This window comes from Brachypodium distachyon, chromosome 3 (assembly GCF_000005505.3).
Source record: "Brachypodium distachyon strain Bd21 chromosome 3, Brachypodium_distachyon_v3.0, whole genome shotgun sequence".
Classification (NCBI taxonomy): Eukaryota; Viridiplantae; Streptophyta; class Magnoliopsida; order Poales; family Poaceae; genus Brachypodium; species Brachypodium distachyon.
The window spans coordinates 31673052-31687062 of record NC_016133.3 but is presented as its reverse complement, the minus strand read 5'-3'; the positions used below and the strand labels follow the sequence as shown (position 1 = coordinate 31687062).

Sequence of the window (14011 nt, the reverse complement as noted above, 5' to 3'; positions counted from 1 at the left end):
TACAAATTAAGCCCATAGCAAGGTAAGTTACACAAATTAAGGAAACCATGCGTAATCTATATTTGAGAAAATTAAGCCCATGCGGAAGGTAAGTTTCACAAATTAAGGTAAGTTCTGCGTTTGTCAATTACGTTTTGGAAAGAAAAAAATTCGATCGGTCAATGGACATACGTAATCTATATTTGAGATTAAATCATTGAAATATTTGTGTCTCCGTTGCAACGCACGGGTACTTAGCTAGTTATTACACTTAGCTAGAGAACTGGGGAAGCAAATACACATTCCATACACAGTTCAACATACAGGGATATTCACACAATTTACACACATCCATTTATACCCAACATCGATCAATTGACATTACACATCCTAATACATCGACAATATCGTCAAACTGTACACATTAGTTAATCCACGTTAATTTTTTATCCTGTGCGAGCCTCTTGACTTTCCAATTATATCAGCTCCATGCCTCTCAAATATAATGAATCTTATAAGGAGTATTATATTTTTCGGATATAAGATCTGAGTAATATACATATTTTTTCATAGGTGGTATTTTTAGAACTTAGTATTTTTTTAGAGCTGTAAAATAGTAATATTCATTTTTTTTAGGGAAAGTAATATTCTTATGGGCTTGCATGACGAACTATCATGCTCAAATTGTACGTGGGCGCTTTATGCGGCCCAAAAGCCCAAGACGCTCGCACAGGCCATCCCTGTCCCTCCAAGACTCCAACATTCTTACCTTCACCTCCCCCACTGCCGCCGCCTCTCCCTCCCTCTCTTGCTTCGGCGACCTGCACCCGCCTTCTCTCCCGCCTCCACTAGGGCACACACGCCGCCGCCGCCGCCGCCGCCGCCGCAGCTGCTGTTCATGTCGGACTCCGACGAATACGGTGCGATTCCCACCCGCTCCCTTCTCGTGCCCTGCTATCTGCCCCTCCGTTTTTTTTCTTTCTTTCTGATGGACTCGTTTCGTGTGGCTCTGCGGCCTGCGGGGTTCAGTGGACCTGCCTGTCTCGGACGAGGATGAGGATGAGTGGGAGGATGGAGAGGATGTGGAAGACGAGGATGAGGAGGAGGAGGTGAAGGGAAGCTCCAAGAAGAAGGCCAAGCAGCACGTGGACCAGCTCAAGAGGCTGCAGGAAAAGGTTCATCTCTCCCATTCTCTGATTTCTGCGCCGTACTTCCGGTCAAACTGATGCTGTAGATACTCATTAGCTTCCCAAAGCTTGTGTTCTGGTTCATATCTAATGCTCCCATAAAGTTTACTCGGCCAAATTTTGGCTCCTTTGCTGGATGCCTGGTTTAGTTTTCGTGCTAGGTTTGGGTTGTGGATTTTTCTTCATGTGCTTTGGATACATTGTATAGAGACTCCTATAAGATAGTGTAGAGTTGCACCTCTCCATGTATAATGTGAACTGAAGTTTTCTTAATAGGTGGACGTTTCTTCTACTATGCAGGAAACTTCACTTGTTGAAACTAAGGGTGGTTGACCCTTGTTGAGTAACATAAATGATTTAGGCAATGGGTTACAATCTGCTGGCTAGACATGCGTTGTTATCGCTAGTAGCGTAAAAAGTGACGATAACATACTTTGAGTTCTTATTCTACAAAACATTCTAAGGAAAGTAATCTTTAAGCATGTTGCAAGTGATACAATTGCTGATCCATGCTTATTTTGGATTCATTGTTCTCCACCAATAAGGGGAACTGTACCTCCACTTTCACTGTGGAATGCCTTATGTTCAGTGGTTTCAGCTGCGCTGCAGTTGGTATTAATGAAACTGAAACCATATGTGTCGGGCACATCCATCCATGCTCCAAGCCTCAAACACAAGTAGTTTCCATTGAATCCGAATTCCAAATTTGTGATTTGGACTCTAAACTGGTCCCTTCATGTAAAACAAAGAATACGGTATTTGATTAACCTTTTTATAGTCTTTCTTTAAAATGGCTTCCCAGTTTCTTGGTTTTGGTTAAATAAATATGACCATCTACATGGTTAAAATATTCTTGTATCTCTGGAAAAGAAGCACATGTTTCATTTGCATGGTCCGCAGATGGTCATATTTTTCTACCAAAATCTATAGGTAATTAGGTATATATAATCATCCCAGAGCATGACTTTTTCAAACTTTTAAACTGTTTTTCATCATGAAACCTGGTGCAAAGTGCAATACTATTGTGCCGTACGTGTGAAAAGTGCAATTTTATTGTGCTGGATCCGCTGCAGAGTGAAAACTACTTACAAACCTGGTGTAAAGTGAGACAAAGATGATCTGCTCGGTGCAGACTGCAACTTACTCTTTGCTCCTTACGAAACTTCTTGAACTCCTTTTTTTGCAGGATCCTGAATTCTTTAAATATTTAGAAGAATGTGATAAAGAGCTTTTGGACTTCAATGACGATTCCATCGACGTAAGATGGAATTTCAATCTTTTTCCTTATAGTGATACGTCTCCATCTAGAGATCGTATGAATTGGGTTGCTGTTGACTATTCTGTTTAGGATGACCAAGAAACTGATGAGGAACCTAGGTCTGTCCCTAAGGAAGAACCAAAACAAAGTGTTAAACCTATTACAATGGAAATGGTTGATTCTTGGTGCAATGGAGCAGAAGATGGGAAGATAGGCTCTATCCGATCTGTTCTCCAAGCCTTCAGGAGAGCCTGTCATTATGGTGAGGACAGTGGGGACAATTCGGCACCAAAATTCAGTGTCATGTCCGGTAGTGTACTTGATAAAGTCATGCATTTTGTTTTGAAGAACATGGATAATGTTCTTCGCCAATTACTCGGTGCTCCTAGCTTTGGAGGGAAAAAAGAAAAAATCAGTGAGCTGATGTTGACTAAAACATGGAAGAGGCATGGTAGTCTAATGAGGGTATATCTTGTCAACGCACTCCATATGATAACAGAGATGACTGATGAGCAAATGATAGCATTTACAATTCACCGTGTCAGAGCATCAGCTGTTTTTCTGGCAGCCTTCCCTTCTCTCCTGAGGAAGTATGTTAAGGTGTGTTAGCTTTGGCTTCTCATTTCATCTTTATGTAGCTTTCTGGGTTACTCTGATGTCCAACTAAAAATAATTTATTTTCAACTGATGGTCCTATTATAGGCTCTACTGTATACCTGGGCTAGAGGACGAGGTGCCATGCCTCTTGTTTCATTTTTGTTCCTTCGAGACTTGTGTATTCAAGTAGGTCAGGATTGCCTTGACATGTGCCTGAAGGGTATCTACAAGGCTTATTTGGTGAACTGCAAATTGGCCAAGTCTATCGGTGGATCAAAACTGCAGCAAATTCAATTTCTTGGGAATTGTGTGAAAGAATTGTATAGTGTGGACCCTCAAAGTGCTTATCAACATGCTTTTGTTTTCATCCGTCAGCTGGCAGTTATCCTAAGAGGTGTTCTTACTGAAAGAGGACCAAAGGTATTTGTCTGTTGAATTCTCATGGTCATATGCTGGAATTGCATTAATTACTTATGGTCTGACATGGTGTTATGGTTCTTGTGTCCTTTTTTTGAAGACACCAAAGGACAAAACGAAGAAAGAAAGAGGGAAACCAACAAACAAACAGCTGGAGGTACCATTTCTATTTTTCTTCCTTCATCTATTTCGAGGACAAAAGCATTTATGTTCTCATACGAGGCATGTCATTCTTACATGTTTTATTCTGAAGAGTCCACATAGGGCTAATTCTATTGTTTCCAAGTGTTGTTATTTGTTGTCAAGGGAACAGTATAGGAATGTTCACTGTTGTTAACTGTTCATGAGCTGACATTTTTTTGTGTGCAGAAATCCTACCAAAAAGTTTATGATTGGCAATACATATTCTGCCTTGAGCTTTGGACAAGTGTTGTGTGCGGATGTAGCAGTGAGGAAGATTTCCGACCTTTGGCTTATCCATTGACCCAGATAATACATGGTGTGGCATGTCTGGTACCTAGTGCACGTTACTTTCCTGTACGCATCAGATGTGTAAAGATGCTTAATTGCATTGCTGAAGCCACCGGTACCTTTATTCCGGTGTCCTCCCTGCTGCTTGATATGCTGGAGATGAAAGAACTTAGAGGGCGTCCAGACGGTGGTGTAGGCAAAGCGGTGAATCTGATCAATGTTAAACAGGTTTGTTTCCTTGTAGCATAATTCCATGAGAACATGCCTTTAAACAGACTTGTAATAAGGTACTCTTCTCTGGCAGGTAGATAAGAAAACTGTGAAGACACGGGCCTTTCAGGAAGCCTGCATTTACTCTGTCGTCAATGAGCTTGCTAAGCATTTGGCCCAGTGGAGCTACTCCATTGCTTTCTTCGAAATGTCCTTTTTACCACTTGTTCAACTTCGGAACTTTTGCAAAAGCATCAAGGCTGACAGATTTCGGAAAGAGATGAAGGATCTAATTCGCGAGGTTTGCTCAGTGTATATACAAGAATATTTAACATTGTACTTGATCCAGCACATTTACTAATTTTATCACCATTTCTGAATCTAGGTAGAGGCCAATGTTGAGTTCATAAGCTCAAAGCGTGCAGGAGTTGCATTTTCTCCCAATGATCCAGCGGTAGATTCGTTTCTACAGGTATGGGTGGGCCTGTTGTTTTCTGCATCTGTGCATTATTTATTTATATTTCTATTCTTGTGTGATTCTGTTAAAACATGTGTTATTCTTGTGTGGATGTGTTAAAAGCATAGCATTCTTGCGTGGTTGTCTTAAAAACATAGCATTCTTCCAAACAGGTTGAGAAGGAAGAACGATCAAGTCCTCTCTCAAGATATGTTGCTACTCTACATCAGAGAGCGCAGAATAGAATCGATGCTATGGATGAGACAAGGTTAGTTCATCCATTTTAGGCTATGTATAATACCATAAACAAATAGTGTACAGTTTATCATCGTCTTACCATGCAGCATACTTCTTTGTGTATGAGTGAGACGAACACGTGCATTTCATGTTATGAGTAATGACTAATGAGTTATATTGATTAATGTCAATTGCTAACTCATTATTTTCCCTGCCAGTGTTATTGTCGGCGCAGAGTCCTCTACCTTCTCACGGAGATTATCAGAAGTACAGAAGCAACAGGATGATAATGAAGAAAAAATTGGTTTCAGTAAGAACTTGTTGGCTGAGAAGAAGAAAACTAAGTACGTTCTAACCTTTCTCTTATTTTCTGGTTGCTTTCCTTTGTATGGAAGACAATTTCTTACCTTGCGTCCTTTTCTGGTGCAGAACTGCAAAGGAGAAGACCAAAAAACGAGCCCGTGACCATGATGATGTACCTACAGAGGAGGATGTGGTTGAGGATTTGATCATAAGTTCAGATGAAGAGGAAGACGAGAACAATGACCTTGAATCAGACGAGGATGGCTCTGCTCCGGTTGAAGATGACAGTGACGAAGATTTTATAGACCCAGACAGCGCGTATAAGAAACAGAAGAAGGCAAAATTAAAGAAACGTAACAAGTACCAGCCATCAAATAAAGCATCCTCAAAAACAAAATGGAAACCCCATCCTAAGAAGAAAGCAAAGCATTAGTCAAGCTAGATAGGACTCAGCAAAGACATTGGTGACATGATATACTTTCAATCATGAGAAGCATGTCCCTGTCACCAATTTTTTGTTTGTTGGAAAAAAAACACGATTTTGATTGTTATTTCCATGCATTTGCATTTCCTTTAAGGTTTATATGCTTCCCCAGTTCAACTTGGCAGGTATTGTTGAATGTTTTTCGGCCTGATTGTGTGGTAACTACCATGTACTTTCTGCCCTGATGTTCACCTGGAAATTTGAAGGTTAAACCAGGATAGCTGGCCATATTGAACAGAAAAATTATCTGTATATGAAATGATTCCAGGTTTTCCTGCAAGTGCACCCATTATCGTTTCACAGATATGTCTTCAACTAATGTGTGTTCTGTCCGGTCCTGTTATGCGAGTGTGAGCTAGCGTGTACACTTCGCCGTTATGAAGCTGCACTTGAGTCAGAGAACTGATGTGCATTGGATATTATTTATGAGAACGAATTTTTGGATCCCAGCTTCATGGAGAGTTTTATTAAAAAAAAATCAAAATGTATATTTTAACTTTCACAGAAATTTAAAAGAAAAATTCTGAATGAACATACAAATGTGTACTACTCTCTCCGTTCCTAAATATATTCTTAAGCACTTCGATTGAATTTATATAAAAATTACCAACATATACAACTCTAAATTAATTTTATTAAATCAGTCATGATTTATATTTTCATAATATACTCTTTTATATCGTATCCACTCCCTTCCAAAGTGTATCACTATGTATAATGTCAAACCAAAGAGTTTTGGACAAATATTTCACTATCTATCTAATGATACTCATTTCGCATTGTAGATGTCGATATTTTTTATTATATGGTCGGCCAAAGTTTAGAAAATTTGACACTTAAGAAAAGTTAAACGTCCTGCACTTTGGAATGGAGGAAGTAGAATGGTACATTTTTATAAACATGGTCAAACTTTAAGAAGTTTGACTTAGCCTCTTATGACAAAGTTAGAACTTCTTATACTCAGAAATGGAGTCAGATATATGTTTTTAATTTCTTCAAACATAATATGTGTGAGCTACACAAAAAGACATATGGATCTACAGTTGATGAATATAGACCCAAATATTTGTCTTTTTTGTGTAACTATAGAAATGAAAGTAGTTCTCAAAAAATTAAATATACGGTATACATTCTTTTGTATATGTAGAAACGTCTTCAATGTTTTTGACAGTTACGAATATGATTTTTGAATTGCTTAAATTTTGGGGATCCATGGAGCCGAACTCTAAAAGAAATTTCCGCTTATTGTGCACACCTACCACCTGTAAAATGGAAAGAAAGTTTGGTGCACGTAAAATACAATACAATTTCAAATAAGGAAAACTAATCTTGATTTCTGAAGATGGACGATGAATATACAAGAAGATGATGGTGGATTATTCAAGAATGATTTAAAAAAAAGATTATTCAAGAAGTGGTGTCATACAGGGGGAAGTGTTAGAAATAAATTTAGCAAATCAGCACTTGTTTACTTTAGCACATGCTGATTACACAACTGCCATTAGCAATTGGGTTTTGTCCCACACCATATAACTGTCTTTAATGAATAGTATTTGTTCATTCGCTTCAACATTCACCACAACAGAGAGTGCCCTAATCCATTGAGAGAATTGTCATGGTATCACTACGAAGAACCATATGCTCCAAAATACCACTGAAATAAACAAGCCTTTCTAAAATACAAGTACAAGCTAAATTTTTATTCGAGGATACAACTAGGAGAGAGACTAACAGCCTCTAACGGACAGAAAATGGTCTTATACACCCTTGCCTCTTCAAATCTTCAGCAACATTTGACATGATTTCAGCATCATTTGGACATGGTTTCACAACATATTTGGACAGGTTTTAGCAGCAAATTTGGACAGGTTTCAATAACATTTGGACATCATCTCAGCAACAAATTTGGATAGCATCTGAGCAGCCCATTTAGACATCATTTCAGCAACATTTAGACAACTACAACATAGTCGTTCACATAGTAGTTAAAAAGGATGGCAAAACACATAACAAGGAAAAAGGAAGGGGTGATTTTTACTGTTATTTTTTTTTCAAAGGACGACAGCCAGGGTAATTTTGAAATACCAATTTTAGTGGCGACCACTTAATAGCTTGAATAATGAAGTAAGATTGACATCCCAAAGTAGTGCTATTTTGGTATGCTAAAACTAAATTGTAGTGGTATTTTGGAAATGTTAGTTATTTGAGTGGTAGTTTAGAACACATGGTTCTTTCTTTATTTTGACAGGAGAAACATATAATTTCGTACTGTTTCCTTGTCAATTCTCTCCCCCATTGACGAGACGTCAAGAAAAAATTATTCTGTTCAGACCAAGAGTGAAAGTGGTTAGAATAATTACCGACCGAAACTGTTTTCGAATCTGAATACATAAAATATGGGAAGAGAAATAAATACTGTATCGAATACTGGATATACTTTACCTTTATACGACAAACACGTTAATCAAAATTGTGATCTGATTGTTCGACACTACTAAATCGGATATTATCAGTTTTTCAACATGTTACATGCTGCCCAGTAAACCGGGTGGCCAGCCCAAACAAGCCCATATGCGCTAGCCTACTAGACACAGTCATATCCTCATAGGAGTACGACTCTTTCACATAAAAAAAAGTCATACGACTCTTTCTCCGTCTCTCCTCGTTCCCCATTCCCCAATGCCCGATACACACACGCGCACTGTTCATATCTAGTCTAGTTTCCTACTCACCCCCGATTTTCTTCACCTCGAAGCAATAACCCCCTCTGCCCCGACCCCGATCTCCTGCTCCTCCTCCGGCCACCACCGCGTGTCCCGATGGCAGCGAACGTGATGTTGGCGATCCACGAGAAGAAGGCAACGTCCGTGGACCTCTACCGCCCGCTCCGCCTCTACATCGCCTCCGCCTACTCGGAGCGCGAGGCGGCCGCGGCCGACGACGACCTCTGCGCCGTGCGCGACCTCCGCGCCGCGGCCGTTGAGGCCGGCCCCTCCCTCCCGGACCCTTCCTCTCTCGAGCAGCGCCGGGGCGCGCTCCTGGCCTATGCGCGCGCTCTCGCCCTTGTTGAGCCCCGCTTCCCAATCTCCCCCGACCGGGCCCATGTCAACTCCCTCACCTTCACCTGGCACGACGCCTTCAAGACCAACAAGAAGGCCAGCCTCCCCTCCCTCCACCTCGAGAGGGCCGCCGTGCTCTTCAACCTCGGCGCCGTCTACTCACAGATCGCGCTCGCCGCGGACCGCGTCACCGACGTCGGGATCAGGACCGCCTGCGGCGCTTTCCAGAGCGCAGCGGGCGCCTTCGCGTGGCTCAGGGAGAGCGGAGTCGCCGCCAAGGCCGCTGCCGCAGGGGCCACCACCGTTGATGTGACGCCCGACTGCGCCGGGATGCTGGAGAAGCTCATGCTAGCTCAGGCGCAGGAGTGCTTCTTCGAGAAGGTCATAGCTGGCGGGAAGCCGCCCTCGCTGTCTTCCAAAGTGGCGCGCCAGGTATTGTCCATTGCTCACTTGATATGAACTTGTGATAGTGTCCAAGGATCTAATTTGGATTCATATGATAGAGAGCTCGGACTCTGGGAGTTAGTTGTTTTCGCAATGACAACACAGTCACCAGCCATAAGTGAGTTCGAGATAGCATGCTATAGTTTTAGTTTCGGGGATTTGTATAGCGTAGTGTTCAATAACTGAGTTTTGATTTGCTCAACACCAAGTTAAGAGTAGTCTGTTTATCCTGATACCCCATGTGGTGATTAAATTGTTGGGTTAAAACCACATTTCAGAGTATTCATAGCGACTGGTGTGACTTTCAGTATGTTTGTCTTCCTTGATTTCATGTAGTTGCAGTTGAGATTAGTTCTTGACATTGATTGTATTAATTTGGTAGAATTTGCATGCTAGATGCGTGGACTCAACATCCTTACTGGTTTCGCTTTTGTCTAACTTTGATGTCAAATGTGCTATCTGTCTTATTTTGGTTATTACATGCTCGTGTGTCTTTTCAGGTGGGCATATTCTATGAGGAAGCCTATGCAGCTCTGTGTGCACCTCCTCTTAGCCAGCACTTTGATAAAACATGGGTGTCTCATGTCCAGCTGAAAGCAGCCCAATTCTATGCTGATGCATGCTATAGGTCTTCATTGGATCTTCATGAGAAAGAGGAAATTGGTCAGGAAATTGCACGCATAAAGATCGGAATGAGTGCCCTGACTGATGCCAAGAAGGCTGCTAAAGGAGTTGCTGCCCCACTTCTTGATTCTGTTAATAAGCTGGAGAATAACATGAAAACCAGCTTGGAGAGGGCTATTAAGGAGAACAATAGTGTTTATCTGATGCGGGTTCCAGATGCTGGTTCTTTGGGAGCGCTACCTGCAGCATCCCTTGTAAAATCTACTTCTTTGGCTGAAGCTCTAGATGCTAGCAAGGAGAGGCTTTTTTCATCAATTGTGCCTGATGGCAGCATGAAGGCACTTTCAAAGTACACAGAGATGGTAGATGATATCATCCGGACCCAGGCCGAGAAACTGCAGCAAGCTAGTGAGCTCACTAGAGTCAGACTGAAGGAAATGGACTTGCCTGATTCTATTCACTCATTGGAAGGTCATATCAGCATACCTTCAGATCTTAGGGACGACGTTGAGGCTGTGCAGGTAAGTGGTGGCCCTGCTGGCTTGGAAGCTGAGATGCAGCAGCTTAGGGATTTGAGGAGGGTCAGTCAGGAATTACTTGTTCAGACTGAAGAGATGCTGCAGAAGGAGGCAAGTGAAGATGCTCAATTTCGGACCCAATTTGGGAGTCGTTGGACTAGGCCCCAATCAAGCACTCTAACAAAAAACATTCAAGATCGACTGAATCTGTTTGCTGCTAATCTTAAGACAGCTGGTGATAGTGATTCTAAGATTGAACATGATGTGAAGGAGCACTATCCCTTAATGTCTGTTCTGGACAGAAGACCGGTAAGTGTTCACATTACATTGAACTAAAATATTCTTTAGATTTTAGAAGATTGCCTTTCTTGGTATGCTTCACAATGAATTGCAATTAAGCATTAGACAAGTCTTCATCTCTAGATATTTACAGACTGCCATTATATGTTGCAGATAGAGTCGGCACTTCCAAGTATTTCAAGGCCTATTATGTCCTTGGATGGGAATGAAGATGCCATTGTTGGAACCCTTAAACAAAGCTTGGTAATAAACAATTATTTTTCTTAGCTTGCAAACAATGTAGCAGCTTCACCTGTTTTAGTCTTAGCAAACACTAATCAAATGTGTCGATATAGAGACAACTGGAATCTCTGGGAAAAGAAAGGGCAGGTCTTGAAGACATGCTTAAAGAAATGAAGAGAAAGGTACATGCATTCTCTGTTCTGACTTACTATTTTGATGTGTACATAGACTATATTTAGTCTGGACTATATGCTGTGGCAGCCTTGGAATTTGTACAGTACGAGCTTGTGTCTATTTGTCTTGCATTTGTTATGAACATTGCATATTTGATCTTGATGATGAGATGCATCTTTTTTCGAGAACAATTTTGCTGTAACTATTAAAAGAGAATCATACTGCATGTTTTGAATTTATTTATTTTCCTTGAATGTGACATACTAATGAGTTTTTATTGTCAAATTATGTATGTAATGTTTCTTACGCGCATGTCTTTTCTGTTCCTTGTGCCTTGGCGATCTAAAGGACCTAGCATCTGAAGTGCCTCTTATATTTTGATACATGATCCGTTTGATGTTGTCACATTCACCCATTTTGTGCGATGGAACATACATTTGTCTTTCTAACAGGATGATATACTCCCTAAATTGATGGCTGGTGTTGGGTCACCTGATGATCTTTTTAAGAAGGAGATTGCAAAGTACGACCCAATCTGTGCTGAAATCGCTGACAACATTGTGGCGCAGGAGCACTTATTGCTACAAATACAGGTAAGTTACCTAGTCCTGATAATGAGATTGTCTGGTCTGCTCTTTAGATTCCTTTGTTCTGGAAGTTTTATGTAATAGCATCTATGGTTTGCAATTAACATTAATGAATGCTAGTGACAATATTGAAATTATTTCAGATGGTCAAGCATGCTATATTTACATGTTCTTTCTTCCCATATCTGACATTAACTATATTTGGGTCCATCCACAGGAACAAAATGAGAAATTTTCTGGTGTATTCAATATAGAAGATTACAAAGGTAACCCTTCAAATTTGTTCATCAAGCGTACTGTGCTTCATATACATGGTTGAATCCCACGATTAAATTCACATCCTTGACAGCCCCTTCTTAGTGTGGTGTATAAGTAGGGATGCAAGCAGGGACACCTAAAAACCTGCATATAAGTATTACTCAAAATTAACTTGGTGTATTTTCGTTTGAAATTAGCATAAGGTCGACTTTAGACTTATATGCGGCCTTTACGAGCTGCCTGCTTGCATCCTTCCCAGCAATGATCCATGAGTGAACCAACTTTTTCTTGTTTCCTTGTACCAACGAGGTTCGACCATTATTGCTTAGGATATACTGGGCTAATTCGAGCAATTTTATCTGCTATAGTTATACATACTGATACTGTTTTCTTCTGCTTCCTAAAAAAAGTTTTCTTATGCTTTGAACTGGTTATATACTTAAACTAGCAGGCCAGGTGTTGGTTCTATGCATATTTCTCCTCTACCTTTTAGCAGAATCATTATGTCAGTATGTTATGTAGTTCTGCTGGAGAATTCTTAACTTCTTACTTCAGATCTCCCATGGAAATGATATCTCCGTCTGCGAGTTATGTTGTGTTTATTTTATTGGTTTTGACATGTACAAACCGGACCTTCCCAAATAATGAACCATCTGGTCCTTCTTTGTGAAACTTAATTTTCAGTTGCCCGGGAGAGATGTTATCAGCAAATATCTGCGGCTGTTACTAAATACCGAGATATTAAGAAGAACATGAACGATGGGCTAAACTTTTATGTGAAAATACAGGTTTGTTTTCATGTCGATTGCATTCCGTTCCCACTGTGCTGAAATATAAATGCTGGTGACTCCTGTTAGTAGGACCATTAAGTATATTCTGAAGTATTCTTCCTCGCAGGAAGCAATTGGCAACATAAAACAGCAGTGCGGTGATTTCATAATGACCCGAAACATCCAGTGCCGTGAAATGATCGAGGATGTGCAAAGAAAGCTAGCAGGTTTCAACTTCTCATCTTCCAGCCAGGCAACTATGCCGAGGAGCTCTTCTGGTACACCAGATCAGCACAGTCCATCACCACCACCTCGTGCTCAGTCCCCCTATGCTGCTGCACCTGTGAATGATTCGAGGGCAGGATACTCCCAACCAGAGCTGAGAGCTCCGTACTCACAGCCATACCCCAGCTATGGCGCGCCACCACAACAACCTCCATACAGTGCGCCATCGCAGCAACCTCCATACGGCGCACCACACCCTGGTCAGTACCAGCAACCGCCGCATCAGCCACCTCCCGGCCACGACTATGGCCAACCTGCATACCCTGGATGGCGGGGGCCGTACTACAATGCGCAGCAGCCACATCCGCAGCAACCAGGGCCCTATCCACAACCACCGTACAATGCCACAGGGGCTTACCCTCCTCACCACCAGAGCAATTACTACAGGCCTCAATGAGAAACCCATCTAGTTACCGCAACAACTATTGTTCGCTTCTTTTCTCCATGAATCATGTGCTCGTGGATTAAATTCTTGTGTATACTTGCATACTGGTTACAACTCCAGGTGGATGGTGTAATATCAATTGTGCTTAGGTTGGTTAGGCCACTAGGCAGTAGCCTGCTTTTGCTCATATAATAATGAAAGGCTTTGCGCGGGGCACGAGTCTGTGTGCAGTATGCTATACTTATTCCTTGGTATTCATTACTTGATTTGTCAAATTTTAAATGCAGAGATTTGAATTTTACTAGTGTCTGCCTAGTTCCTACTGGGGTGGTTTGACTCCAAAACTCGGTTATCATGGATCATAATCTGGCTAGGTCTGATGGAGGCCTAATGTTATTTCACGTGATGTTTTTAGCCAATGAATTTTAATCCTTAAATAAAAATGATAATTGAAAAATTGGCAAGAAATGCCAAACAGGACGATAGGCTGCGGTTGCATGCAACACAACCATGTAAAAAACCATGCAATACTAAAACGTCTTCACATAAAATAGCCCATCCAACAAACAATATATTTATTCCGGAGAATTAAGTGACATTACTTCAAGGACAATGCCTTCAAGCAGGGAGCAACGTTTCATGCTGTCTGCAATAACAGTACTACTCCATGTTTTGTTTTAGTACAGCTCTAGTACTCCCTCCATCCAACAAAGTATGTCTCAAATTTGATCAAATTTGAATGTATCTATACACTAAGTCATGCCTAGATACATCCAAATTTTGAT

At 41.1% G+C, this 14011-nt stretch overlaps 2 protein-coding genes across 2 annotated transcripts; both read left to right on the top strand.

The window, feature by feature from the left end:
- The first annotated feature begins 737 nt into the window (after window positions 1-737).
- LOC100825110 (nucleolar complex protein 2 homolog) lies at window positions 738-5880 on the top strand. Its single transcript, XM_010236561.3, has 12 exons — window positions 738-899; window positions 1009-1154; window positions 2353-2424; window positions 2515-3024; window positions 3127-3441; window positions 3539-3595; window positions 3808-4137; window positions 4214-4420; window positions 4505-4591; window positions 4750-4844; window positions 5032-5157; window positions 5243-5880. Exons 1-12 carry the CDS (start codon window positions 878-880, stop codon window positions 5547-5549), a joined length of 2274 nt encoding a protein of 757 aa, XP_010234863.1. The 5' UTR covers window positions 738-877; the 3' UTR covers window positions 5550-5880.
- Window positions 5881-8257: 2377 nt separating this feature from the next.
- LOC100833603 (vacuolar-sorting protein BRO1) lies at window positions 8258-13530 on the top strand. The gene is made up of 8 exons (XM_003574074.4): window positions 8258-9091; window positions 9604-10554; window positions 10699-10788; window positions 10881-10949; window positions 11394-11534; window positions 11746-11794; window positions 12471-12574; window positions 12684-13530. The coding sequence occupies exons 1-8, from the start codon at window positions 8420-8422 to the stop codon at window positions 13236-13238; spliced, it is 2631 nt and encodes an 876-aa protein (XP_003574122.1). The 5' UTR covers window positions 8258-8419; the 3' UTR covers window positions 13239-13530.
- Window positions 13531-14011: the final 481 nt, after the last annotated feature.

What these genes read in the sequence shown, in the direction of transcription:
- LOC100825110 (XM_010236561.3), top strand. Translation starts at nt 878, where the DNA reads ATGTCGGACTCCGACGAATACG. An exon ending in TCCTGAGGAAGTATGTTAAG is followed by an intron (nt 3,025 to 3,126) that starts GTGTGTTAGCTT and finishes GTCCTATTATAG; the next exon opens with GCTCTACTGTATACCTGGGC. An exon ending in CAACAAACAAACAGCTGGAG is followed by an intron (nt 3,596 to 3,807) that starts GTACCATTTCTA and finishes TTTTGTGTGCAG; the next exon opens with AAATCCTACCAAAAAGTTTA.
- LOC100833603 (XM_003574074.4), top strand. Translation starts at nt 8,420, where the DNA reads ATGGCAGCGAACGTGATGTTGGCGATCCACGAGAAGAAGGCAACGTCC. An exon ending in GAACCCTTAAACAAAGCTTG is followed by an intron (nt 10,789 to 10,880) that starts GTAATAAACAAT and finishes GTGTCGATATAG; the next exon opens with AGACAACTGGAATCTCTGGG. An exon ending in CAATATAGAAGATTACAAAG is followed by an intron (nt 11,795 to 12,470) that starts GTAACCCTTCAA and finishes CTTAATTTTCAG; the next exon opens with TTGCCCGGGAGAGATGTTAT.